Source organism: Herpailurus yagouaroundi, unplaced genomic scaffold (assembly GCF_014898765.1).
Source record: "Herpailurus yagouaroundi ecotype Mexico unplaced genomic scaffold, PumYag 215, whole genome shotgun sequence".
Taxonomy (NCBI): domain Eukaryota; kingdom Metazoa; phylum Chordata; class Mammalia; order Carnivora; family Felidae; genus Herpailurus; species Herpailurus yagouaroundi.
In genome coordinates this window covers 2396288-2420088 of record NW_024412446.1, presented here as the reverse complement: position 1 = coordinate 2420088, position 23801 = coordinate 2396288, and the positions used below count along the sequence as shown (strand labels likewise).

The window sequence follows — 23801 nt, the reverse complement described above, 5'->3', positions numbered from 1 at the left end:
CCCCCCCCCCCCCCCGCCCAGTTCCCTCATCCTTGCCTCATGTTTGCTTTCCCCCCTCCCCTTGCCCTCCTGGGAGCCTGAACCAGAAGCTGGGTTGGGAAGGTCAGCAGAGTAGGTCAAGCCTGGGTTTCCAGGCCCCAGGCGGGGGCAGTTCTAGTGGAGGCTGTGACCTCCTGGGGGACCCGCCTCCTTCAGGCCTGCTCCCTTGGAGGGTCCCTCTTTGCAGCTGCCCTCCCCTCTTCCCGCCCGAGGCTGGAGGCCTGGACCGGTAGAGCAGGGCTTGATCTCCAAAAGCCCCCTCCCATGAGCACAGCGGTATGACTCTATTGCCCTATCCCCCATGCACTTAGGGTCTTCCTGAAATCCCAGAAACAGGGGTGTTTGGGGGCTTAGGGGCTTAGGGTTCTGGGTGTGAAGGTGGGGACCCCCACAGGAATGGCCAAGCAGGGAGCCGTCCGCCTCACATGGCCCGAGGTGGGGAGGGGCAGCGGGCTGCTGAAGAGTATCCGTTAGTTCACCAGCAACCAGGGGCTCTTCCAGCAGCTTCCTTTTGTTCTGAGCCCCACAGCCACCAGTGGAAACCAGACCTGGCCACATATGAACCCCCAGCCCCTCTTCCTCCACCCTGGACCCCACCCCCCACCCCCGCTCAGCCCTTTCCACCACAAAAGAGACCTCACATCAGACCCATTACAGCTGGGCAGACTGAGGGTTTCACTCGCCCTGATAGTTGTTGCAGGGGGCAGAGGTGAGGACGGGGTCCCTTCCAGCTTTTCAGAAGTCAATAAAAGAGCTGTTCCCCAGGGGTGAGAGATGCTTGCCTGGAAATACAAGGCCTCCTTGTCCTCACAAGCCTGTCTGAGCCTCTGGTCCCCATCCTGGGATCACAGATGCAGACAGACTAACAGACAGACACACACTCACGACTCATAAGGGCAGGCTCACAGAGCAGGCACTGGGAGGGGGGCCTGGGACACTGGGCATCTGGAAGGGGCCGGGCTTCTGTCCCTCCTCTCCTGGGCTCCCCCAGCCCAGGAACCCTGTCTCTGGGCTCAGGCTCCTCCAGCCCAAGGTCACCGTCCCACATCTTCAAGTCCTTGCCCCCAAGAGGTCTGTATCACCCTCTCTAGGGCTAACGCTTCTCACCCTCCCTCTCTTCATGGGCCCCAAGGCTCTGGACCCCCGGGCCATCTGTAGCTTACAGCATCCCACAGAGAGAGCAGAAGCTGGAAGGGAAGGGAGTGAGCCTGGCTCAACCAGTCCCTCAGGACCAGGCTTGGTCTTGCCCTGGGATTGCTTCCCTCTGGCTGCAAGGCTCTGGGGCCAGCAAGATAGTGCCCCTGGGACCAGCAGGGAGCCGGGGAACAAGAGCCCTGGCTCCAGCGGGTCTCCCATCTGCCTTGCTGTGCACCCAGGATATCCTCCCTGCCTGGGCCTCAGGTCCCCTGCCAGGTGCCCAGGAGCAGGACTGGACAGATGGTCAGTGCCAGCACACAGGGGCCACGGCAGCTCCCTGGGGGGCACGGCTACCCGAACTTCCGGTGCCCTGGCCCTCCTTTGGGCCCCTGAGAAGCACTCCCAGCCCCCAAGTTAGCGGAGCTTGATACTGTCTCTCATTCACCAATACTCTCCTCCTCCCCTCTGTTTCTGCCTGCATCTGATTTCTCCCCTTGTTCTCAAAGATGACCGGTCACAGCTGAGCGGCAGGCAGCCGCTGGTCTCATGGAGCAAGAGTGGCCAGGTCAGGATGCCGGCCCGGGATAGGGCTGGAGCAGGGGGCCCGGAAGCTGGAGACTGGCCCAGACCGCGTGTGTGCGAGTGCGTGCGGGCGTGCGTGGCTGTGAATCAGCACACACAACCTCCCAGGGCCCCCCACCCCCACCCCACCCCGGTCGTTCATTTGTTCATGGCTCTGTGCAAAGCACCAGAAGGCTTGGACATAGTGAGGAAGGGGAACAGTCACTGGGTTTCGGAGGCTCTCTGGGCCCTGGCTCAGGAGGCTGTGTGGGTTCCCTTCGGTGATGGGGACAATGACTGCCAAACCGTAGCTGACGTTTAAAGAGGCTGACTGTTGGGGCGCCTAGGTGGCTCAGTCGGTTGAGCCTCCGACTTCGGCTCGGGTCATGATCTCACGGCTTGTGGGTTCGAGCGCCGTGTCGGGCTCTGTGCTGACAGCTCAGAGCCTGGAGCCTGCTTCGGATTCTGTGTCTCCCTCTCTCTCTCTGCCTTCCCCCACTCACGCTCTGTCTCTCCCTCTCTCAAAAATGAATAAACATTAAAAACAATTTTTTAAATAAAGAGGCTGACTGTGCACCAGGCATGGGTGAAGTACTTTATAGGTCATCTTATAACACGTGCATTTCCTTCTCAGAGCAGCCCAGCGAAAGAGAGACTATCGCCCCCTTGGACACTTTAGGAAACTGAGGTAGAGGGATGCTAAGCCGTTTGCCCAAGCTCACACAGCTGATTGATGGCACAGCCAATCTGAGGGGAGCCTTCCTGACCCTCAGTTTCCTCATCTGTAAATGCAGGGTAGGGATCTTGCCATCGCTACAGCTAAGGGACCGGGAGTTCTCCTGTAGATGCAGGAAGCGACCTGGCCAATCACCAGTGCCGCAGGCAGCAGGCAATTTGGGCGGAGTGGACAGGTGCCCCTTCTACTGGTCCCTGCCTTCGGCTTGTTCCAGCCCAGTGTGGCAGGGGGTGTGACAGCATGGGGAGGCTGCCTCCCCAGGATTTGCAGCCTCCTGGGGGCTGTGGGATACTGGAGGCTTGGCTTGCCACGGGTCCTCTCCCTGGAGCTCCTGCTCCGCTCAGCCCAGCCAGGGCTACAGGCCCACGGGGGTCCTCAGTGCTGTCACACCAGGTGCATGGTGAGACAGCCTCGCCTTGAGGGAACCGCTTTGGGAAGAGGCAGAGCGAAGCTGGGGAGGGAGAGATAGTGGGGCTCAGGGTGGGGACAGACATCTCAGGACCCAGACCTCAGGGAGGCACCCATTTCTCCGCCGGGCTCCTCCTCAAAGAGGTGGTTCACCACAGCCCCAGCCTTGGGTGGGGACATACCTATATCGACCAGCCCGGATGGCATCACATAGGGAAAAGGCAGAAGCATTTCTGCACCGGGCTCTGGGCTTGGTGAGCAAAGCCCGGGGCTGGGTTTAATTTCCTGCTGGCTCCCTGGGCCCAGCATCTTTGTGCAAGACCCAAACTGTTTAACAGTATATAGAGGCCCTGCCTTAGGGGATACGGGAGGGCATTGTTTGGGGCCCATGGGCCCAGCTGTCACCTCTCCTTTATCCGGCTGACCCCTGCCTGCCCTGGAACCCACCAGACTCCCTGCACACATGGCCCCTGCCCACCCCTACGTCCCCCATGTGGCAGGCAGCTCAGGGACTGTCCGCTTCTTCCTGATGAGGTGCAGAGAGGGGAGGAAACCGCCCCAGCTCACTCAGCAGGCCACCGGCAGATCTTCCTGAGCTGGATTCCAGGGGCCCCCAAAACTAGTAATCCTTTCAGCCTCGGTGACACTTTCGAGCTCCTTGGGACACTGTGCTTCGTGTGCCTGTCATCTCTGTACTTGTCCTTTTTAACTCAACAGACATTGACAGAGGGCCTGCTGTGAGCTAAACAATGCATCCAGTGCTGGAGAAAAGCAGATCAGCACTTCTCCCTTCTCACAATGAAATAACCAATACGTGTTGAGTGAATAAATGAATAAACACTGAACGCTGAACACTGACTCTGTGCCAGGAATTACACCAGGCAATTTGTTAATTTAGTCATGGCAACCCTATGAAATAGGTTCTATTATCCTCACTTCCCAGGTGTGGCAACCGAGGCTCAGAGAGGTTAAGTAACTTGCCTAAGGTCGCACAGCTAAGGAAGTGTCAAAACTGGGATTTGAACGTGAGTTTGTGTGGCTCCCAAACCACACAGGTTCTTCCTTCCTTTTCTTTCTTTCTTTCTTTTTTTTTTTTTTATTTTCCTTTTTTAAAAAAATCTCGGAATAGCTTCACTTTCCTTCATTTTCAATGACATTTATTGTTTTCTTTCTAATTTTACAAGCAGTACATGTTCATCGCAGACAACTGGAAAGTACATAAAAGCATAAAGTAAAAACTAACAATCACCCGTAATCCTCACCCCCCAGAGATAACCACTATTAGCATTTTGATGTATTTCCTCCCGGTGTCTACATCTTTTTATGTAAAATTGATATCATGCCATAGAGCCAATTTCACACCCTTCTTTGTCTAGTTCAAACTATTTTGTGAGCATTTTCCCATCTGAGTAAATATTTTTTTTGAAAACTTGATCTGTAATGCTTGCACACATCCATTCTTAAGCATTTGCTTTTATTTAACCATGTCTTGCTTTTGGACACTTAGGTGTTTCATATTTTTTACTTATAAACGTAACATCGCATAAATCTCTGAGCCGATGTCTATGGACGAGATTCCCCAAGGGGAGTTCCTGGGGCAAAGAGCATGAGCATCGCCAAAACCTTTAAAACGTATCTTGAAAGTGCGTTCTAGAAAATTGTCTACAGTGCCCTCCGACAGTAGGGCGTGCAGATGCCCCGTTTCTTAAAACCCTTGCTAATACTGGATCTCACTAATGAAAACAACCACAAATGAAAACCAAAAACCCTCCTCAAGACAGGTTTTTCCCACTTCAGCACCTCACTCCGTGGTTCCTGGCATATGGGTTGATGATTGATTCTCCGTGTTACTGATATGGGGAAATGGGTCCTCAGAAATGGCATGCTTGCCCCGGGTGGGAGCTACTCGTTAGCCAAGGAAGAGCAGGACTGGAACCGGGGCACCCCTCCTCCCGGCCAGAGCCCTCTTCCAGGCACCCTCAGAGGGGAGCTTCCTCCCCTGCAGCTCTCCAGGGCCAGGGGTGTTTCACACCTCTGCTGTGGGCCTGGAGGTTTGAGCTTGGGGGGGGGGGCGGTCACTGTGCAAACCCATCCCTGGCCTCTTGATAGTGGACACATAGACCCCAGGATCCTCACCACCTACAGCAACCATATCTCTTGTTCCCATTCATTCATTCATTCATTCATCTCTTCACAGATTTGGCACCTGTATGTGCCAGGCACCGTTCTAGGCTCTGGGTACTTCATCATCCACTGTCAACATCACCAAATTATGTCATACAAGTCACTTCAGTGTCTCCCAGCCTTTCCCGCTGGGCGCCATGTTTTCCAAACTTCTGTGATAACAGTGCCTGGGGTGCTTGATAAACACACATCATCAGGTCTCTCCCCTGGAAACTCCGATTGTGTTAAGCCTGGGTCCAGCCCTAGAATCTGTTTGCTTTTGTTTTGCTTGCTTCCTCTGATTCTTACATTCAGGCAAGTTCAGGAGCAAGTGCCAAAGGCTCCCCAAACATTGACATCTGGTGCGGCACCTGTGTGTGTGTGTGTGCGCGCGCGCACGCAAACACACAGGTGAGTAACCAAGCGGCTCCCAGCACAGCCCAGCACCCTCAGGCCCTGCTAGGACACCCTGCTGTGTCCCTCAGCCTCAAACTCACCAGAGCTAATGACGATCTTTTTTTTCTGATTTGCAAGCGATTAGTTTTAATTTGGGGACAATTAGAGGTAGAAGCAGGAGGCATCTGATCTTGATTAGAAGCCGGGAAATGGCCAGAGGCACCCCCATCCCCAGCCTGCCTGGCTGTAGCCTCCGTGTAGATTAATTTATATTTTCAGTAGGTTCGTGGGGGTGGCAGGCTGGCCTGTGTGTCTGGGGAGAAAGTGGGAAGGTTTTGTGGGGGTGGCCAGAGGCCCCTGCTGTGCTCCCAGACCACAAAAGCCAGACTGAGTTGAAGAGGGAGGGCCTCTGTGGGGCACCTGGGTGGCTCAGTCATTTGAGCGTCAGACTCTTGATTTCAGTTCAGGTCATGATCTCACAGTGTTGTGGGTTCCAGCCCTGCATCGGGCTCTGCGCTGGCAGCTTGGTGCCTGCTTGAGATTCTCCCCGACTTCCTGCCCCTCCCCCGTTCATACCCTCTCCGTCTCTCAAAATAAATAAACCTATAAACTTAAAAACAAGGAGGGGGGAGGGCCTCTGTCCAGCCACTGGCCCTGCGCAGGTGTCTCATAAGAGGGTAGAACTGAGACTTGTTAAGCACCCCCTGAGTGCCACCCTTTGCGCGGCGCAAAGCTGGTCCAGGCCCCGTGTCTGCCTGTATCGCCATCGAGCTGGAAAAGCAAAAGCGTAAATAAGTAGGTGCCTTCTGGTGTCGGGGGTGGCTTGGGAGACTTCTGCACAGGTGAAGGGGCGCGCAGGCCAGCGTCCTGCCTGCGGGGAGCATTCACTGAAGTGACTAACGAAGCAGTTCGGTGGTAATTTGCATGTTACACCCGGACCAGGGCCAAGCTCCAGATCAGTCGGACCCAGAGCTGGACAGAGCAAAGCAGCACCCACGGGTCCTAGTGAGAGGCGTGGGGGAGTGCTTCAGGAGGAGGCGGAGCCGGGGCGAGCGTGGAAAGAAGATGGGACCCCACACCCCATCCCAGCTGAGCATAACCCCAAAGTGGCCCCGGGTCGGTGCTCCCCAAGGGACTGGGCAGATTCCGTGCCCAGGGAAGCTGGGTGGGGGAAGAAGATTCGAGGGGGATGGGAGTTCAGGCCTGTTGCATCCACAGACACCCCATTCTTCGTTACCAAGCTGTAAGGAGCTGTATGTGCCTTCTGGGGCTGTGGGAAGAAGGAGCTGGCTCAGCTGAGTTGGGAAGGGTCACACTCTGGGTCTAGTCTCAGGGAGAGGCTGAGACTGCCTCAGCCGCCATCATTATCCCTGAGCACAAAACCAGCATGATCCCCGCCCAGCTTCTTCCCCTGGATGGTGTCTCCACTCCCGACTGGGGAAACTGAGGCTGTTGGGGGGCAGAAACAGCCAATCCCCATGTGGTCATCCGCTTGGGCGGCCCTAACAAAGCACCACGGACTGCATGGCTAAAACAACAAATTTTGGCTTCTCGGTTCTGGAGGCCAGAAGTGCAAGGTCAGAGTGGCAGCAGGGTGGGTTTCTCCCGCAGCCTCTCTCCTTGGCTTGCCAAGAGCCGTCTTCTCCCTGTGTGTTCACGTGCTCTTCACTCTGTGTGTCCGTGTCCTCATCTCCCTACTTGTTGGGACACCAGGCGTATTGGATTGATGACCTCGTTTTACCCTGATGACCTCATCTTACCCGAATCACCTCTTTACAGACCCTGTCTCCAAACACGGCCACATTCTGAGGTCCTGGAGGTCAGGTCTTCCACGTATGAATTGGGGTGGGGGTCACAATTCAACTCCTCACACCCACCATGCGCCTGAGAAGATGTGGAGAAGCCCTCTCTATCAGAAGGCGGCTCAGTTGGTTGAGCGTCCAACTTCTGCTCAGGTCATGATCCCACAGCTTGTGAGTTCGAGCCCCATGTCGGGCTGTGTGCTGAGCTCAGAGCCTGGAGCCTGCTTTATATTCTGTGTCTCCCTCTCTTTCTGCCCCTACCCTGCTTGTACTCTGACTCCCAAGAAAACCTGACCCGTCTGCTGACAGCTCCACAGGCCTTAACTTCCTCCCCTCCAGCCCCCCACCCACCCCAGACCACCTCCAGGGCCTCTCCCACCTCCCTGGGGAAACTGAGGTCCAGAGAGATCAAGCAGCTTCCTTTATGCTCCAGAGTAAGTGGGCAGGAGAGCAGAGGTTATAGTGCTGGGGCCTCAAAAACACTCACCTCCACCACAGAGGAGGCCTCAGGGCCTCAGAGGATAGAATGACTCACAGTGGTGACTGGAGGGGGTGTCGTGTGTCATGATGACACAAATACGAAAATTGCACCACCCTAATACTGTCTTTTCTGGCTCTCCTTTCTGAAAGCGAGCTGTTTTCTTAGCACAAGCCGCTTCCCCTTTCAGAAACCCAGACTCTTTATCTGCAAGGTTGCTGCCTGCCACCGAGAACCATCCCCCTCAGCGGCCATCCGGTCTCCTCTCGGATGCCTCGTGGAGGAGGCCCTTGTACCCCACAGAGCGTCCCAGTCGTCGGGTTCCGAGAATTCCACTCATTCCACAAAAATCTATGGAGGGCAGAGGGGTGCATGTGGACATGGCCTCCAGGCCCCTCCCCCGTGCCCCTCTGAGTCTTCTGCCCATCTGGTGTGGCTCCTGCCCCCACTGTGCCTCCAAGGGGTCCAGATGGCCAACCGTGGGGTGGGGACGATGAGAGTGTCGTCAAAGGGGACTAAGTGCTTACTTAGCAGCCTTTGGGATCTCCTGGGGGCAGTAAGCAAGGCAGGGTCAGTGGTTATGAGTTCCGTGTCCCCAGCCTGTCCACCCCGGATGCTGAGCACTTACTGCTATGGCAGCTGCCCTTCCCCAACCCCAGCGGGACAAGCACGGTGGCCCCTCCCCGCCTCGGCCCAGTGCCCACAAGCCCTGGACATCCCACCACACGGAGCAGTGCCCCCCTCCTCCTCTCCCTTGGCCTTTTAGCCACTCTCCACATCCTCGTGAAGGGGCTGATGTCACCATCTCAATTTTAGATATGGGAACCAAGGGAAGTATCTTGCCCATGAGTGTCACGGGGAGAACCTTGCACCTGAGTCCTGGATTCTTTGTTTGCCTGCTTCCTGCTGCTTCCAAAGCAGTTTGGTTGGTTTCTGAGCTCTGGCTCGGGCTGTTCCCCTGGACTCCAACATGTGTCACTTGGACCAGCCTCCCCCTGATGGCAAGGACAGCATCTCAGAGACTCCAGGGGTAACTGTGGGGCAGGGACTGCAGCCAGAAAGGCTCTTCCCATCTCTCCAGACATCTTCCTGTCCTCGTCTTGGACCTAGCTGTCCGCCCCGCCACTGCAGCCAGCATACCTTGCAGGGTTCAGAGCATCTAGTGGGGAAGGTGGCCTGGGAGCAGAGTTCTCCAGGGAATGGGAGGAGCAGTCTGGTGATTAAAGCATGGGCTGCCTGCCGCACGGGCCTATGCCCTGCCCCAAGCCAAATGCCTCTTTTTTTGAATGAGGAAATTAAACCACAGATTAAAAAAAAAAAAAAAAATAGGCCATAGGCACCAGAGCCTCAAGAGCGGGGAATTTTTAGTTCATTGCCTTTATGAGGAATTGGATGTGAAGGTCTGTAGAACTATCAAGGTTTCATTGATGGTGGCAAAATAATAAATGGGCATAAACTGCAAGGAACCACTATAGCGTTGCTTAGAAGGCTCTTCCTTGGGACACAGGTCTCTGCAAATCACTCCGCGTAAATCAGGCATGATTTGTCAGAGGCTTGCTCAGTGCACGGCCTCCTAGATAACTAACTTCCATACAAGACAGGATGCGAAGTCCCCTCCGAGAAGGAGAGTCCCAGGGGTTTGAGGTCATACCTTGGAAGGCTTCCTGGAGGAGGTGGCATTGGAGCTGGACCTCGGAGGAGGATTCCGATGTGGATGCGTGCAGTTGGGAAAGGGGAGAATTTGATGCAGAAGGCACAGCATGAGCAAAGAAGGGAGATGGGGCAGGATCAGCAAGTGCTACAGGCAGAGATGGTCCAGTCATGCTGGCAGCGTGGGCTTGGGAGGGGGAGTCCTGGGGCAAAGGGGAGCCTGGAACCCCACAGTAGAGGACCCTGAATGCCACACTCAGGCCCAAAGTGAGTTTGGATTTTGTCTTGTAAGCAGAAGGGAAAGAGTCTATAAAAATGCTTACAGACATTGGCATTGCGATGCACAATTTATAGAGTTCTTTCTTATTTGATTCTCAAAAACAGAGCAAGTGACAGCACAACATCCTTTAAGACCAGTATTATTATTATTATTATTATCAATTACTATTATTATTAACTTGATTTTAAAGGTGAGGAAAGTGACTCAGGGCCGACGAGAAGATCCAGAGCTGCTTCTCAAACCTCAAACCCCCACCGCTTGGTCCTTCCTATTCCAGAACAGTGTCCAACGGGAATTGAGCTGGTGGTGAGGGGCCAGCAAGGTCTCATTTGTGTCCAGGAGAAACAAATCTCTCTGCTGCTGTGGAGGGGAGGGGATGCCAGGGAGGTGGTTAGAGGGAGAGGGGAGACCCAGTCAGGAGGTGTTATGTTGTCATAGCAGTGGGATCCAGGCCAGCACTGGGGCAGGGTTCTGGGGATGGAGGACAGGGGGCAGCTCAGGACACCTCACAGAGTCAAGAGGTAGAATTGCTTTTGGCAGGGTCCTGCTGGGATGTGGGGAGGGGACCAGAGATGGCAGACCCAAGGCTTGAGTTGGGTTTGGGAGAGTGGGGTCCCATTCCCTGTGTATACAGTGCATGGGGAGAGGGCACTGTATACAGTGGGGTGGGGTGGGGGGAGACAAGGGATCTCTGGGGGCCCTGCACCGTCTGAGGCAGAGGGAGCAGGAAAGGGCTTGGGTTTGAGAGTCAGGTGGCCCTGGGTTGGAAGCCTACTGCTGGCCCCTTTGGCTCATGTGGCTCGGGCAAGTTGCTTAAGCATTCTGCACCTTTACCTGTAACATGTGAGAATAAGCTCTCAAAAGAGAGAAGTTGTTGACAGAACACGATTGAATCCGTGGAAATGGTAGACTGTGTAGCTCAGAGGATCCATCTGAGGATCAAATAAGCTAATGCCGGTGGCGCCAGCGTGGAGCAGGTTGGAATGGTAAGAGCGCTTTCTGGGGGCCCCCTCTCCGCTCTCGGCCCTTTACCCGCACACACTACTCGGGAAGTCTTCAGCAACCGCACCTGGAGGCAGAAAGCAATTTCATCCTCATTTTACAGATGAGGATGTGGGGGGATAAACCCTCTTTAAAGCCTCACAGGGCTTTGCGCTAGTGTCCGGTTTACACGCACGCTGCAGCAAAAGAAACCAGGCAACGATGAGCGGAAGGTTAACACAGCAGCACAGGGGGGCGCGCGCTTGGCACGGACGCCCGCTGCGGGGTGGGAGGCTGGGGTGCCCTGCCGTGCCAGCGCAGCCTCTGCTCACCCCTCTGGGCTCTTTCCCCTGTCTGTCCCCAGCCTCGGGCCGCTCGCACCCTGCCAGCCCCAGCCCACCCGGCCCGCAGGCCGGCCCGGTGCTGCCGGTCAGCTACCGCCTGTCGCGGACGCGGCTGGCCTTCTTCCTGCGGGACGCGCGGCCCCCACCGCCTGCGGTGGCCAACGGCTCCCTGCAGCGCTCCGAGCCCTTCGTGGTGTTCCAGACCAAGGAGCTGCCCGTCCTCAACGTCTCCCTGGGGCCCTTCAGCACCAGCCAGGTGGTGGCCCGGGAGCTGCTGCAGCCGTCCAGCACCCTGGACATCCCCGAGCGCCTGACCGTCAACTGGAAGGTGCGGGCCTTCATCGTCCGCGCCCGCGTGCCGGCCTCGCAGCCCGAGGCCCAGGTGCTGTTCTACGTGGCCGGCCGCGACTGGGACGACTTCGGCGTCACCGAGCGGCTGCCGTGCGTCCGCCTGCACGCCTTCAGGGACGCGCGGGAAGTCAAGAGCTCCTGCCGCCTCAGCGGGGGCCTGGCCACCTGCCTGGTGCGGGCGGAGCTGCCCCTGGCCTGGTTCGGGCCCCCAGCCCCCGCCGCCCCCCCCGCCGCCCGCCGCAAGTCCCCGGATGGGCTGGAACCCGAGGCGGCCGGGGAGAGTCAGCAGGCTGAGCTCTACTACACCCTCCACGCCCCGGACGCGTCTGGGGGCTGCGGGGGCGCCCGTCGGGGGGCCGGGCCCGGGGCAGGCGCCCGCGCAGAGAGCCCCACCCAGCACCCCCTGCTGCGCATCGGGAGCATCAGCCTGTTCCGCCCGCCCCCCAGGAGGACCCTGCAGGAGCACAGGCTGGACAGCAACCTGATGATCCGCCTGCCTGATCGGCCCCTCAAGCCTGGCGAGGTGCTCAGCGTCCTCCTCTACCTGGCCCCCAACTCCTCCTCTCCCTCCAGCCCCAGCGTGGAGCATTTCACACTCAGGTAGGGGGCATGTGGGGGGAGGGTCCGCCCGCATCCCAAGGTCAAATGCATACCTGGCCGCTTGCAGGGGTGAGCCAGCACCTTAATCCGACTTCTTCCATTTCTCACTTGAGCTACTTCAGGAAGGCACCTTACGTATTTGAGCCTCAGTGTTCTCATCTGCCCGGTGACAACAAAAATTTCTGCCCTACCTCCGTAGCTCACAGACATGGGGAAGGAGAAATGTTCGTTTTCACAAGCATAGGTATCAAGAATCATAGAATGGGGTTGGAAGGGCCCTTAGGCCTTAGCTGGTGTAACTTAAAACGGTGTACCCATTTTGCAGCTGAGGAGACCAAAGGCAAAGAGAAGAAATGGAGATCAGACAGCAGCCCGTTGGCTGGCAGTCAGAAATGAGCAGTAGTGTGTCCATGTGTCAGGACATTTGCCCAATCTTGGAATTAAGAGAAAAATTTTCAGGAGTCCCAGCCTTTTCTGTACCCTGAACAGGATACAATCCACAAATTCAGAAATACCTTAAGCCATATCACATCCTCACAAAACAGAATGGAATTTAAACCGTGTTGAATTGATTCTGAGAATGTAGCAAAGGCCCCACCAAAATATTCCCCCCACCCCAGGCACTATGCATAGGACCCACAACATTGCCGTTAGCCTCCGACTTCTTTGAGTTAAGTATTACCCTCTCTCCTGAGTGTACCACCTTAAGGTTCAGATCTTCCTGGAAGGGATGAGACCTGATTCAATGATTGATACGTGAATGTGAATATGAGTTAAATCAGTCATCACAGATCTTGGGCTACATTAATAGGAGTAAACATGTAGAATTAGGGAGGTGGTCACCATTCTGCTTTAGCCAGTATGAATCGGAGCATAGCTGAAGTGTTGTATTTAGTACAGGGCGCTACACCTTATGTGTGCAGTGTCCAGAGGACGGTGACCCGAACCTGTGGCAAAAAGTAACAATTGGAGGAGCTAGAGATTTTAGGCCTGGAGAAAAGAGAGACTCGGGGAACACCCGCTCCCCTCCGGCTGTCTGAAGAACTGTTACAATTGAGACGAAGGAGGATTGTTCTCTCCTGCCCCAGCAGAACCCATGACTAAGTATAGGAATGGGGTTTCCAATCCTTAAGGGCTTTCTGAGAATGCAATGGGATGTGCACAGTAGTGAGTTCCCTGTCACTAAGGTATGCAAGTAGAGGTTTGGTAAAACTTGGCAGAGAGATGGGGTAGAAGCAATTGTAGCCTCCACTGAAGGTCAGCATTTTCAGCCACATGATACCAGATTCCCCAAGTTCATCTCAAGCATGAAGTCTAGGACTCAGGGTAATGTACTCACCTGCTCCCCCTACTCCCAGCCCCAGCCTGGGGGGTGGGGGTGGCCAGGTGGGCAGCCATCGGGCCCTAGGCTGACCCTCTCGCTCTTCTCCCTCCCACTTTGTCCCAGGGTGAAGGCCAAGAAGGGTGTGACCCTTCTGGGCACCAAGTCACGGAGTGGTCAGTGGCATGTGACCTCGGAGCTGCTGACTGGGGCAAAGCACTCAACAGCCACTGTGGATGTGGCCTGGGCGCAGGGCACACCCCTGCCCCCCTGGTAAGCTGAGGTGGTGCCTCTGCCCACCTCTTTGCAGGATAGCACCTGGGAGGGGTGGGGGAGTTCTGGATGGAGGAAGCCAGACCAACAGAAGGGCTGCGGCTCGGATTGTGGGGGCTCTGGGGTCCGGGTCGGGGCACCTCAGGTAGCTGGAAAAGGCTCAGAAAGCTCCAGGAGGCAGGATGCCAAGGAGGGCGGGGGTCCTCATCGGGGTCCTCATCCCGAGCTGCTCCCAGCTCTTCCCCCCGGGCTCTGCTTCCTTCCTCCCCCCTGCAGGGAAGGCCAGGGGCCCCTGGAGATCCTGCAGCTGGACTTTGAGATGGAGAACTTTACCAGCCAGTCGGTCAAGAGGAGGATCATGTGGCACATTGACTACCGCGGCCGCAACCCCCTGCCTGACCTGGAGCGGGCGGTCACCGAGTTGACGGTCATCCAGCGGGATGTACAAGCCATCCTGCCCCTAGCCATGGTGAGCGGGGCAGGCGACTGGGCCAGTGGATGCACACGTCTGTCACGGGCGCGTGTGTGTGACAGGCACGTGCACAGCTGAGCGTGTGTATAGATCAACGCATGTCCGTGTGAGCCTGCGGCCAAGTGCATGCCTGTGAGTAAAGGTGTGTGCATGTGTGTGCGCGCGCTCACTGGAGGCAGGCAGTGCTCTGTGCCTGGTGCTGGAGTAGGACAGCAGAGGCTCACGGGGACAGAGGTGGGAGAAGTCACCCATGGAGAGGGCACTCAGGGGATGCTTCCTGGAGGAGGCGGCCATGCAGTTGAACCTGGAAGGAAGGGCTTATATAACCAGAGATGAGGAGGGTGCTCGAGGCTGAGGATTGTGTGGGCAAAGGTGCGGTGATGGGAAAGTGAGTAGTTTGTTCTAAGGAGCAATGGATTTGGGGGTGCCATGGGAGGTAAGTCTGGAGTCAGTGGACCAGCCTGAGGGCACCTGGAATGGTCAGCAAATGTGTTGGATGTGAGGCTGAGAAGCATGTCAGATGTTGAGAGAAGATGGTGGGGGACTGGCGAAGGGTTGTCTCCTGGTGGCACAGTGGCCTCCTGAAAGCTGTGGCAGGAGGCCAGGTGAGCAGAGCACCTGAGAAGGCAAGTGAGACTGGGCGGAGGCCCCTCTCTGCACATGCGTGCTGGTGTCCCCAGGGGAAGGACGCGTATCTGAGGAGTGGGGGCTCCAGGAGCCTGGGCCTTGGCTGGCCTGTCGTGGGAGAGCAGATGACCACCAGAAGCACCCCAGCTCATCAGGGCCCCACCCTCCCTGCAGGACACAGAGATCATCAACACGGCTATCCTGACGGGCAGGACGGTGGCCATCCCTGTCAAGGTCATCGCCATCGAGGTGACTGGACTTGTCCTAGATGTCTCTGCCCTGGTGGAATGCGAGTCTGACAATGAGGACATCATCAAGGTGGGCGTCCTGGAGATGGGCCCCCCACACACAGGGAAAGAGGCCTCAGACCTTCAGGGGGAGCGGAGCCCCAAGCCAGTGGGGATTCACATCCCAGGCAGCTCCCCTTGGTAGGCGAGTGGAGGAGAAATGGGGGTGGGGGAGAATAGCTTCGCATCCCACGTCTGGCCTGAGGGGGGTGAGGAAAAGCCCTGGGTACTGCTATCCTAGAGGGCTTCCTGCAGGAATTTGAAAGAGGCCATTTGGCAGGCAGAGGGGAGAAGGCAGTGTTGACAGCCTGAGCTCAATCCAATCCAGCAAGTGATTATTGAGCCCTTGCCCATGACAGCCATCAGGGAAGGCAGCAGGGGTAGGGAGGGGGCCTACCCCTCAGGGACACGCCCTGAACCCAGTTGCTGGTGACCTCATGGAGAAGCTTCAGCTCTGGGAGGAAGCCCCAGAAGCATGCGAGTTAGTCCAGGGGTGAAGGTCATGTAAGGAAGGACTCTCTCAGGGCACACGCCCCCAAGTCCTCCAACTCCTGAAGCCCCCCCCCCCGCCCCCAGCTAGAGCTCCTCCCCAGAGACCCACTCTGGGCCCCCGGTCCTCACGACCCAGCAAACAGGACATCGGTCTGACTCAAATCTCCCAATTTGCCACCTCCCCAAGAGGGCCTCCAGATTTGCCCCCGGCCCTGGTTTTGGATGGTGTCACAGGCCATGATGCACAAGGGTGCAGCCCCAGTATCCGTGTGGTGGGTGAGCTGTTTGTTGGGCCAGCCTCCAGCAGGTGCCAAAATCAGATGATCAGACAACAGAATCTGTTCCCTGTGTCTGTAAATAGCTCAGCGTGAAGGAGAACAGGAGAAGTGGGCCGTGGGTGTCCTCCTCCCTCTGGCTAACTGGGGCTAGCCTGGAGTGTGCTCGCTCTCTCTCCCCACACTCTGCCCCAGATCCCTCCTGGTCTGGGGAGCCGGAGCCTCACTTCACCCATTCCCCACCCAGGAAGAATGCCCCCTTCAAAGTCAGCCAGAGCAGATGGCTGGGTACCACAGCCCCATCCCCTGCAGAGCAAAAGCCTTGCCCAGGCCCTTGGGGCTTCCCGGTGCTGGCAGGCTGCGTCAGGAAGAAATAGACCTGCCCTCAAAGGCTGTCACCCAGCACCTGCCCCTGCCCCTGCCCCTGCCCCCCGCCCCACACTCCCCGACCCCGGCCGCAGAATGGACCAGAACAAAGTCTTGACGGCCTAGATACCAAAGGGGAATTCGCAAAGACGCTAAGTGGAATCTGTTTCCGTTCTCAATGAAATACACTCAGGTTCTTTATGGAGTTGGCCAACACTCTGAATGGACTTTGCCAGCCTTCTGAAGTGGGAAATGAACATTTCTGACAGGGCTGCTGTCCCACGTCCCACCACCCCCCATCTGAGATGCTTAAGGGAGCTGGCAAGAGTTTGGGACGAGCCAGGGGCTCCTCACAGATGAACCACAGCCCTGGCCCCCTCCCCGCCCCCACCAGAGCCTCCAGAGTGTCCCACGCCCGCAAGCCGCATGATTAGACCCTCCTCGCACGCGAGGGTGGGCACCCAGGGACCTGTAGCAGCAGGAACACTTAAATGCGTTGCACACAAGACTCACTGCTGCGTGTGCCGGGTACATACTGGGCACACTTGACGTGCACACCCACCTACATCTGCCCTGAAGTACCGGCACAGGTGTCAGCGAGTGGGCACAGGTGTCCACCAAGATGTGTTCAACAGGCACGTGCCCACTCAGCGAACCTCTAGGAGTATAAGCCGGTGTCCTGGTGGGCATGCATCCATAAGAGCTGCACCCACCGGTGGCAACCATCCACCTGTCTGTCCTGATTTTTCCTCTCCCCGTCCCCCACCTCCACCCCAGGGCTAGAGCAGTCCCCGCGCCTGAAATTAACCAGCGGCTCATTTTCCTGGGGCCACAGGGCCAGATGGGCCGTGGAGGAGTCGTGGGCTCAGGACAGGCTCCCTGCCCCTTCTGCACTGTGGAGGGTCCTACCAAGTGACACCTGCACCAGAGCGCAGGCAGTCATGCGGGGGAGGGGAGCCAGCCCCCGGGGGCGGGGTGGGGGGGGGGCATCCGCCGGAAGGCTCCTCTGAGGGGTGGTCTGTGTAAAATCACGGGCACGCTGGCTCCTTGCCAGGGAGCAAAAACCTCCCGTAGTAGCCACTGAGAGATGATGCTCGGTGGAGAAACAGTGGGAACAGGGACACCAGAGGCTGACGTCTCCCCCCTGAGGAAATAAATTCTAAATTCGTCACCTCCCCTCCAGCCCACAGGATGCCCCCTGTAGGGCAAGACAGGCCAACCAACCTCCCTCCCCCTCCCCAGGTATCCAGCAGCTGTGACTACGTGTTTGTGAGTGGAAAGGAGTCTCGCGGGTCCATGAACGCCAGGGTGACCTTCCGCTATGACATCCTCAACGCCCCCCTGGAAATGACAGTCTGGGTCCCCAAGCTGCCCCTGCACATCGAACTCTCGGACGCACGCCTCAGCCAAGTGAAGGGCTGGAGGGTACCTATCCTCCCCGACCGGAGGTACAGCCCCTCCACACACAGTGGACACTCGGGATACTCACAGGTGGACTGATCCACGCATGTGTGTAAGACCCCAGGTGTATACAGTCTGCAGGTCGGTGATGCAATCAGCAAACTTTTATTGAGCCAGGCACTGATGGGTGCTTGAGACATGGGGTGAGTGTGGCCAGTGCCTGACCCGGCCACGCCATGAACATGGTAGACACGGGAAGCCCTGTGCGCAGGGAATCGAGTGGCACTAAAGGAGACAGCCACCTGTTCCTCCAGGAGAAGTCCAAGCAGGCTTCCTAGAAGAGGTGACTCTGGGTATGCCTCTCTGGGGCACGTCCTCCACTCACCCCCTCATTGCTGCTGGAGAGGAAAGCCAGCAGGGCAGAGAGAGAAAGAGTGGCAGGCAGCTAAGAGGGGAGGGGAGGGGCTGGGGGAGAAGCAGGCAGCCAAGGGAGAGCTGGGCTCAGCTCAGTTCTGTAGAGATTGGGAAAAGCAAGGTCCGGTGGATTGGTGGATCGGAGCCTCTCGAATTTGAATGTGCACATGAATCCCCTGAGGGCCTGTTCAAATGCAGATTCTGACCCAGTAGGTCTGGGAGGGGGCCTTCTGCAGGGGAACCAGCCCCTGCCCTGCCCCCCCCCCCCCCACTAGGTGCTGCTTTGAGTCATGACGGGGGAGTGAACTCTGCAGCCAGACAGGCTGGGTTTAAATCCTAACTGCTGTTTACTAGCTGGGCCACCTTGGACTACTTACATAACCTCTCTGTGCCCCCGTTTCTTCGTCCACAAAACGGGCACATTAACACTTACCTCATAGAATGGTTGTGAGGATTCATTAACACGGGCACAAGAGACCTGTGTGAAGGGATATTCTGGTTGCTGGATGCGTCCAGAGCAGTAGCAAAGCACGAGCCACGCCCCCTGCTCTCTCTCCAGAGCACGCTTCCCTGACAGTGAAATCTCCTGGTTTTAGCCTCTTAGGCAATCTGGATAGGCTGAATTTCCCAAATCCTCAAGTCCTGGCGCCCTTTTGCTTACTAGCGCCTCCCTCGGCTCACCTCTCTGCTCTCAAGTTTCACGATGAGCAGCAAGGGGAACCAGGCCGCACATTCCACACGCTGCTTGGAAATCGAAATCGCACCAGCTAAACCTCCGAGTTCATCTGCTTGCCGCACGGCTGTAAGGATACAATCTGGCCGAGCGTTCTGTAACAAGGGCTGCCTTCGCTCCAGTTTAGAGCTGAGAACAGGGCCAGGCGCCTGGCGCCGAGAGAGAGAGAGAGAGAGAGAGAGAGAGAGCGCGACAGACGGCACTTGTCAGGATTTGACATCAGCTTCTCCCGGGCGTGCCCAGCAGAGGCCGGGAGGCACAAGGGAGGGTCAAGGAGGTGCCTTTCTAGGAGAGGAAAGGCTGGGGACTCCGGGCTCCAAGCTTGTCAGAGACCAAAGGAACGGGGCAGGGAGGGGGCTTGCCCCTTTGCACGGCTCCCACCCACAGCGCAAGGGTGAGGGAGTGACCCCGCTGTGCCCCGCCCCCCCAGGTCGGCCCGGGAGAGCGAGGATGAGGACGAGGAGGAAGAGGAGCGTAGGCAGAGTGCCAGCCGCGGCTGCACCCTGCAGTACCAGCACGCCACTCTGCAGGTGTTCACCCAGTTCCACACGACATCGTCCGAGGGCACCGACCAGGTGGTCACCATGCTGGGCCCGGACTGGCTGGTGGAGGTCACCGACCTGGTCAGCGACTTTATGCGGGTGGGCGACCCCCGCGTGGCACGCATGGTGGACAGCAGCACGCTGGCGGGCCTGGAGCCAGGCACCACGGCCTTCAAGGTAGGCACAAGGCCAAGGCCAGCAGCTCTGTGGATCTGCGGGCAGAGAACACAGACGTTCCCGGGACGGGATCTCTAGGGCCTCTGGGGTCCACCCCAGCCGGCCCCCAAAACACACTCTCTTCCCCTCACCCCGCCCCTGCCCCCCCACCACCACCACCAGAGGCGAGCTCCTTCACTGCCCCCTTGGTGAAGGCTCTCCCAGCAAGCCCTATCAACCTTTACCCACCCGTGTAGATCGCTCGGCGTGTTCCCTGAGAGCAGGTGTGGATGTGGAGAGGCGGCAGAGGAGAGGGCCCAGGAAGGGGAATTCGGGGACCTTAGGAATTCAACTCTGACCCTCCTACAGCGGGGTGCCTGGGCAGAAACCATCCATCTAAGAGGTTGTGAATAATGGCCCCTGGGCTAGGATCTGCCCGCAGACGTGATTTATCTGTAAAGCAGTGGATCCAGTGTTGGAATCTTGGGAGGTTTCTCATTTTTCAAAATCTAGATTTCTGGTTTTACAAAATACCAGGCCCACATTCCCACCTGGCAATCATCAGCTGGTCGGTACTGGTGCCTCCTTGACATGAGCGTGAGTTCTATCTGCCAAGGTCCCTACCTTCCCCCTTTGTCTCTCTGACATCGAGGCCAAACATCAATGGCTATTTATCGCTGTGGGGGGCTGTTGTTGACCTTAAAATCTGCCCACCTGTCTCATCCGTGTTCCTGCCTGGCTCTGGCGAGCCCCTGACCCTCACCTGGCCTCTGGACCCTGGTTTCCTGTTGCAGCCCTAAGGCAGAGCCCAAGAGTCTTGCCCCCCCCAGCCCGCCCCCAGGGGTGGGCCTCTCTTGCAGCACTGGCTTTTCTTCCCAGGCTGGGAATTGGGGGGGGGGGGGGGGTGCTCTCCTGGCCTTCGCCCATCCCTGCCCCACCCTGCCTCAGGTGGTGTCCCCGCTGACGGAGTCTGTGCTTGGGGAGACGCTGCTAACAGTGACAGAGGAGAAGGTCAGCATCACACAGCTGCAGGCCCAGGTGGTGGCCAGCCTCGCCCTCTCCCTGCGGCCCAGCCCGGGGAGCAGCCACACCATCCTGGCCACCACGGCCGCCCAGCAGACCCTCAGCTTCCTCAAGCAGGTAACTGGATGCCCAGCCGGCCAATCTGGGGGCTTGGGGTGTGGAAGGAAGAAGGAAACTCCAGTTTTCCCTGGGGCCATGAGTCCCCAAGTTAGGGCTCGAATGGAAGATCTGTCTGCCCTTTGTGCCCTACACACCCGGCCCACCCCATTCCCCTGCCATCTGCACCGGGAGTCTGGCCAAGGTCCCGCTTCTTGCATCTGCCACCAGAGATGCTCCTGCTGAGGGTTCCCTCTCCCAGATTCTCAGAGAACCCCCGTCACCTGTGCCTCCACCCCCAGGAATTACCCTCAGCCATCTCTGGAGCCCCGGTTACAGCCACTGCTCCCCCCCCCCCCCCCGCGACAGATCCACCAGGGCGTAGGCTACAGGACAGAGGTACAAAGGTGACAGGCAGGAGCACAGGGAGCCAGAAGGCTGGTGTTGAGCACCGGGCCAAGGGTCCCCTGCCCCTAACCCGCTCCATGACCCCAGGCCAATCCCTTCTCCCTGGGCCCTGCTTCCTCATCTGCAGGAGGGGCAGTGCTCAGAATGTTTTAACGGAGGACAAGGGTGGGGTGGGGTGTGTGTTCTCAATGTCCACGTGTCTCATGGGGATGATCCCAAGGTCAGGCGTGGAGATATGGGGTTGCTCCTGCAGCAAAAGGGACTTGAGGTAGACCCAAGGCAGAGCATACGTTCAGCCCATCGAGGGGCGAAGGATAAAGTGGGCAAGGAAATTCTCAGGGCCGTATGAGGCCATATTGAGCCCTTGACGCTCCCCACAACCTCCAGAGGAAGACTTCCTGCTCCTCCAACAATTCTCCCTAAGCACCTGCCACCCGTCAGGCACAGTTCCAGTGCTGGGAGTTACAGCAGGGAGGCAGAGTACCCCAGTCCCTGTCCTCATAGAGCTCAGCATCTGCTCGGTATCTCCCAGTGAAGCCAGCCAGGACTAGCTCTCTGACTCCTGTCCCCTTCTCCTCCTCCTCCTCCTCCTCTTCCAGGAAGCCCTCCTGAGCCTCTGGCTCTCCTACAGCGATGGCACCACAGCCCCACTCTCCCTGTACAGCCCCCGGGACTACGGGCTGCTGGTGAACAGCCTGGATGAGCGGGTGGCCACGGTGACCCAGGACCGGGCCTTCCCGCTGGTGGTGGCCCAGGCCGAGGGGGCGGGGGAACTGCTTCGTGCAGAGCTCACCATCGCTGAGAGCTGCCAGAAAACCAAGCGCAAGAGTGTGCTGGCCACGACCCCCGTGGGCCTGCGGGTGCACTTTGGGCGGGACGAGGAGGACCCCACGTACGACTACCCCGGGCCCAGCCAGCCGGGCCCCGGCGGGGGCGAGGACGAGGCCCGGGGAGCCGGCCCACCGGGCACCGCGCTGCCCCCAGCCGAGGCCCCGGGCCCGGGCACCGCCAGCCCCGCGGTGCCGCCCACAGAAGACTTCCTGCCGCTGCCCACCGGCTTCCTGCAGATGCCGCGCGGGCTCACGGACCTGGAGATCGGCATGTACGCGCTGCTGGGCGTCTTCTGCCTCGCCATCCTCGTCTTCCTCATCAACTGCATCGTCTTCGTGCTGCGCTACCGGCACAAGCGCATCCCTCCCGAGGGCCAGACCAGCATGGACCACTCTCACCACTGGGTGTTCCTGGGCAACGGGCAGCCGCTGCGGGGGCAGGCGGAGCTGTCGCCGCCCGCGGGCAACCCGCTGGAGACCGTGCCCGCCTGCTGCCACGGCGACCACCACAGCAGCGGCAGCTCACAGACCAGCGTGCAGAGCCAGGTGCACGGGCGGGGCGACGGCTCGTCGGGCGGCTCGGCCCGGGACCAGGCCGAGGACCCCGCCAGCTCGCCCACCTCCAAGCGCAAGCGGGTCAAGTTCACCACCTTCGCCACGCTGCCCACGGAGGAGCTGGCCTATGACTCGGTGCCCGCCGGCGAAGAGGACGAGGAGGACGAAGAGGACCTGGGTTGGGGCTGCCCGGATGTGGCGGGCACCACGCGGCCCACCGCGCCCCCAGACCTGCACAATTACATGCGCAGAATCAAAGATATGGCGTAGAGGCGCCGTCCCGCCCCCTCCCCCCGGGGGGGGGTGGGTGGGCTCTGTGTGGGACGCGACCGGGACCCCTGCTCACACTGACGCAGGCGGGCCGAAGCGGATGTGTACTCCCTGCCCCTGCAGCTTTGCTCTGTGCTGGGCGGCCGCCTGCCCCAGCTGGGCCTTCCCCGCCACCACCTCGCACCATACCCAATTGTGCCACCGAAGGCGGAGGGCTCCTTCCTCAGGAGCTTGCTAGGAGGAAAGCAATCCTTGTTCGACTCTTTCCAAACCTCCTCCCATCTTAGACAACCCCCTGCCCCAAAAGTGAGGCATGGAGGCCAAGCTTGGGGTGAGGTGGGCCCACACTGTGCCCCGCCCCTGCCCCCCCACGTCCCCTGTGTGGGGGAGCTTGGGGGGGTCTTGTGTCACAAGCTGCACAAAGACTTTTCTCAAACCAATATTCAGGGATTTCTGTCCTGCAGGGTGGGGAGATGGCGGCTGCCTGCCCTGCGGAGGATCTTGCTGTGGACAAAACGTGGGGGATGGGGGAGACACTTGTAGCATCTGCTGGCTTCCGGGTGCCCCCCCCCCCCCAGTCCCTTCCCAGGACCTGGGAGCTGACCCTACAGAGGGGTCTGGGACCATGCCAGGCACCTTCCTGAGATCTCAGGACTCCCTATATCCCCACCGGCTGTGGGCGGAGCCTAGAGGGGGAGGAGCCCTGGGCCGGCCCTGAGCAAGCCACACCCCAGCACTGTGGTCTGAGCAGTCCCCGGGAGGCCCGGTCCCCCTGCTAAGCCCACAGCAAGGTCAACACTACGCCTTAGCCGCCCCTCTCGCTCTGCTGACCACTCCTCCCTCTCTGCAGGGGCAGCCACCCATCCCCCCAGGGAACGGAATCGGTGGGAGGGGGAGGGGGCACCAGGGGATGCTGTGGAGGACCTCGGGATGGGCAAAGGCAGCGGGGAGCCGGGCGTCTCCCTTACCCCTCCCAGCCCACAGCCACTTCTCTCTTGGGTTCTACCCACCACTGTGTCGGATTTTCTTAAATAAATGGGGCTGACCAGACTGGGGCGGGGCAGCAGCTCCCGGAGAACCGAAGGCGCATGGTGGCTGGCTCTGCGTCTGGTCCTTGTGCGTGCGTGCACACACACACACACACACACACACACATGCGCACTGTGGACACACTAAATGACAGAGATCGACACCCCGCTGAACCCGGCTGCCCCTTCTTCCAACATCCACATCCCTTCGGGCCCTGTCTTGCCGAAGGGGGTGCCCACGTCCGGCGTGAAGGATTTGCTGGCCCAGAAATGTGCCCTTACAGAGAGGTAGCTCCCCTAGGAAAT

At 58.6% G+C, this 23801-nt stretch overlaps 1 protein-coding gene across 1 annotated transcript in view; it reads left to right on the top strand.

Annotated features, from left to right (window-relative positions):
• TMEM132E (transmembrane protein 132E) overlaps positions 1 to 23556 on the top strand; it is a 55555-nt gene extending 31999 nt beyond the window's left edge. Inside the window, exons 2-9 of the mRNA XM_040455222.1 lie at positions 10996 to 11926; positions 13374 to 13520; positions 13797 to 13989; positions 14794 to 14937; positions 17282 to 17487; positions 19018 to 19306; positions 20234 to 20425; positions 21412 to 23556. Coding sequence (XP_040311156.1) covers positions 10996 to 11926; positions 13374 to 13520; positions 13797 to 13989; positions 14794 to 14937; positions 17282 to 17487; positions 19018 to 19306; positions 20234 to 20425; positions 21412 to 22467 — 3158 coding nt within the window. The 3' untranslated portion in view covers positions 22468 to 23556. The remainder of the gene's footprint in view (positions 1 to 10995; positions 11927 to 13373; positions 13521 to 13796; positions 13990 to 14793; positions 14938 to 17281; positions 17488 to 19017; positions 19307 to 20233; positions 20426 to 21411) is intronic.
• The last annotated feature ends 245 nt before the right edge of the window (positions 23557 to 23801 follow it).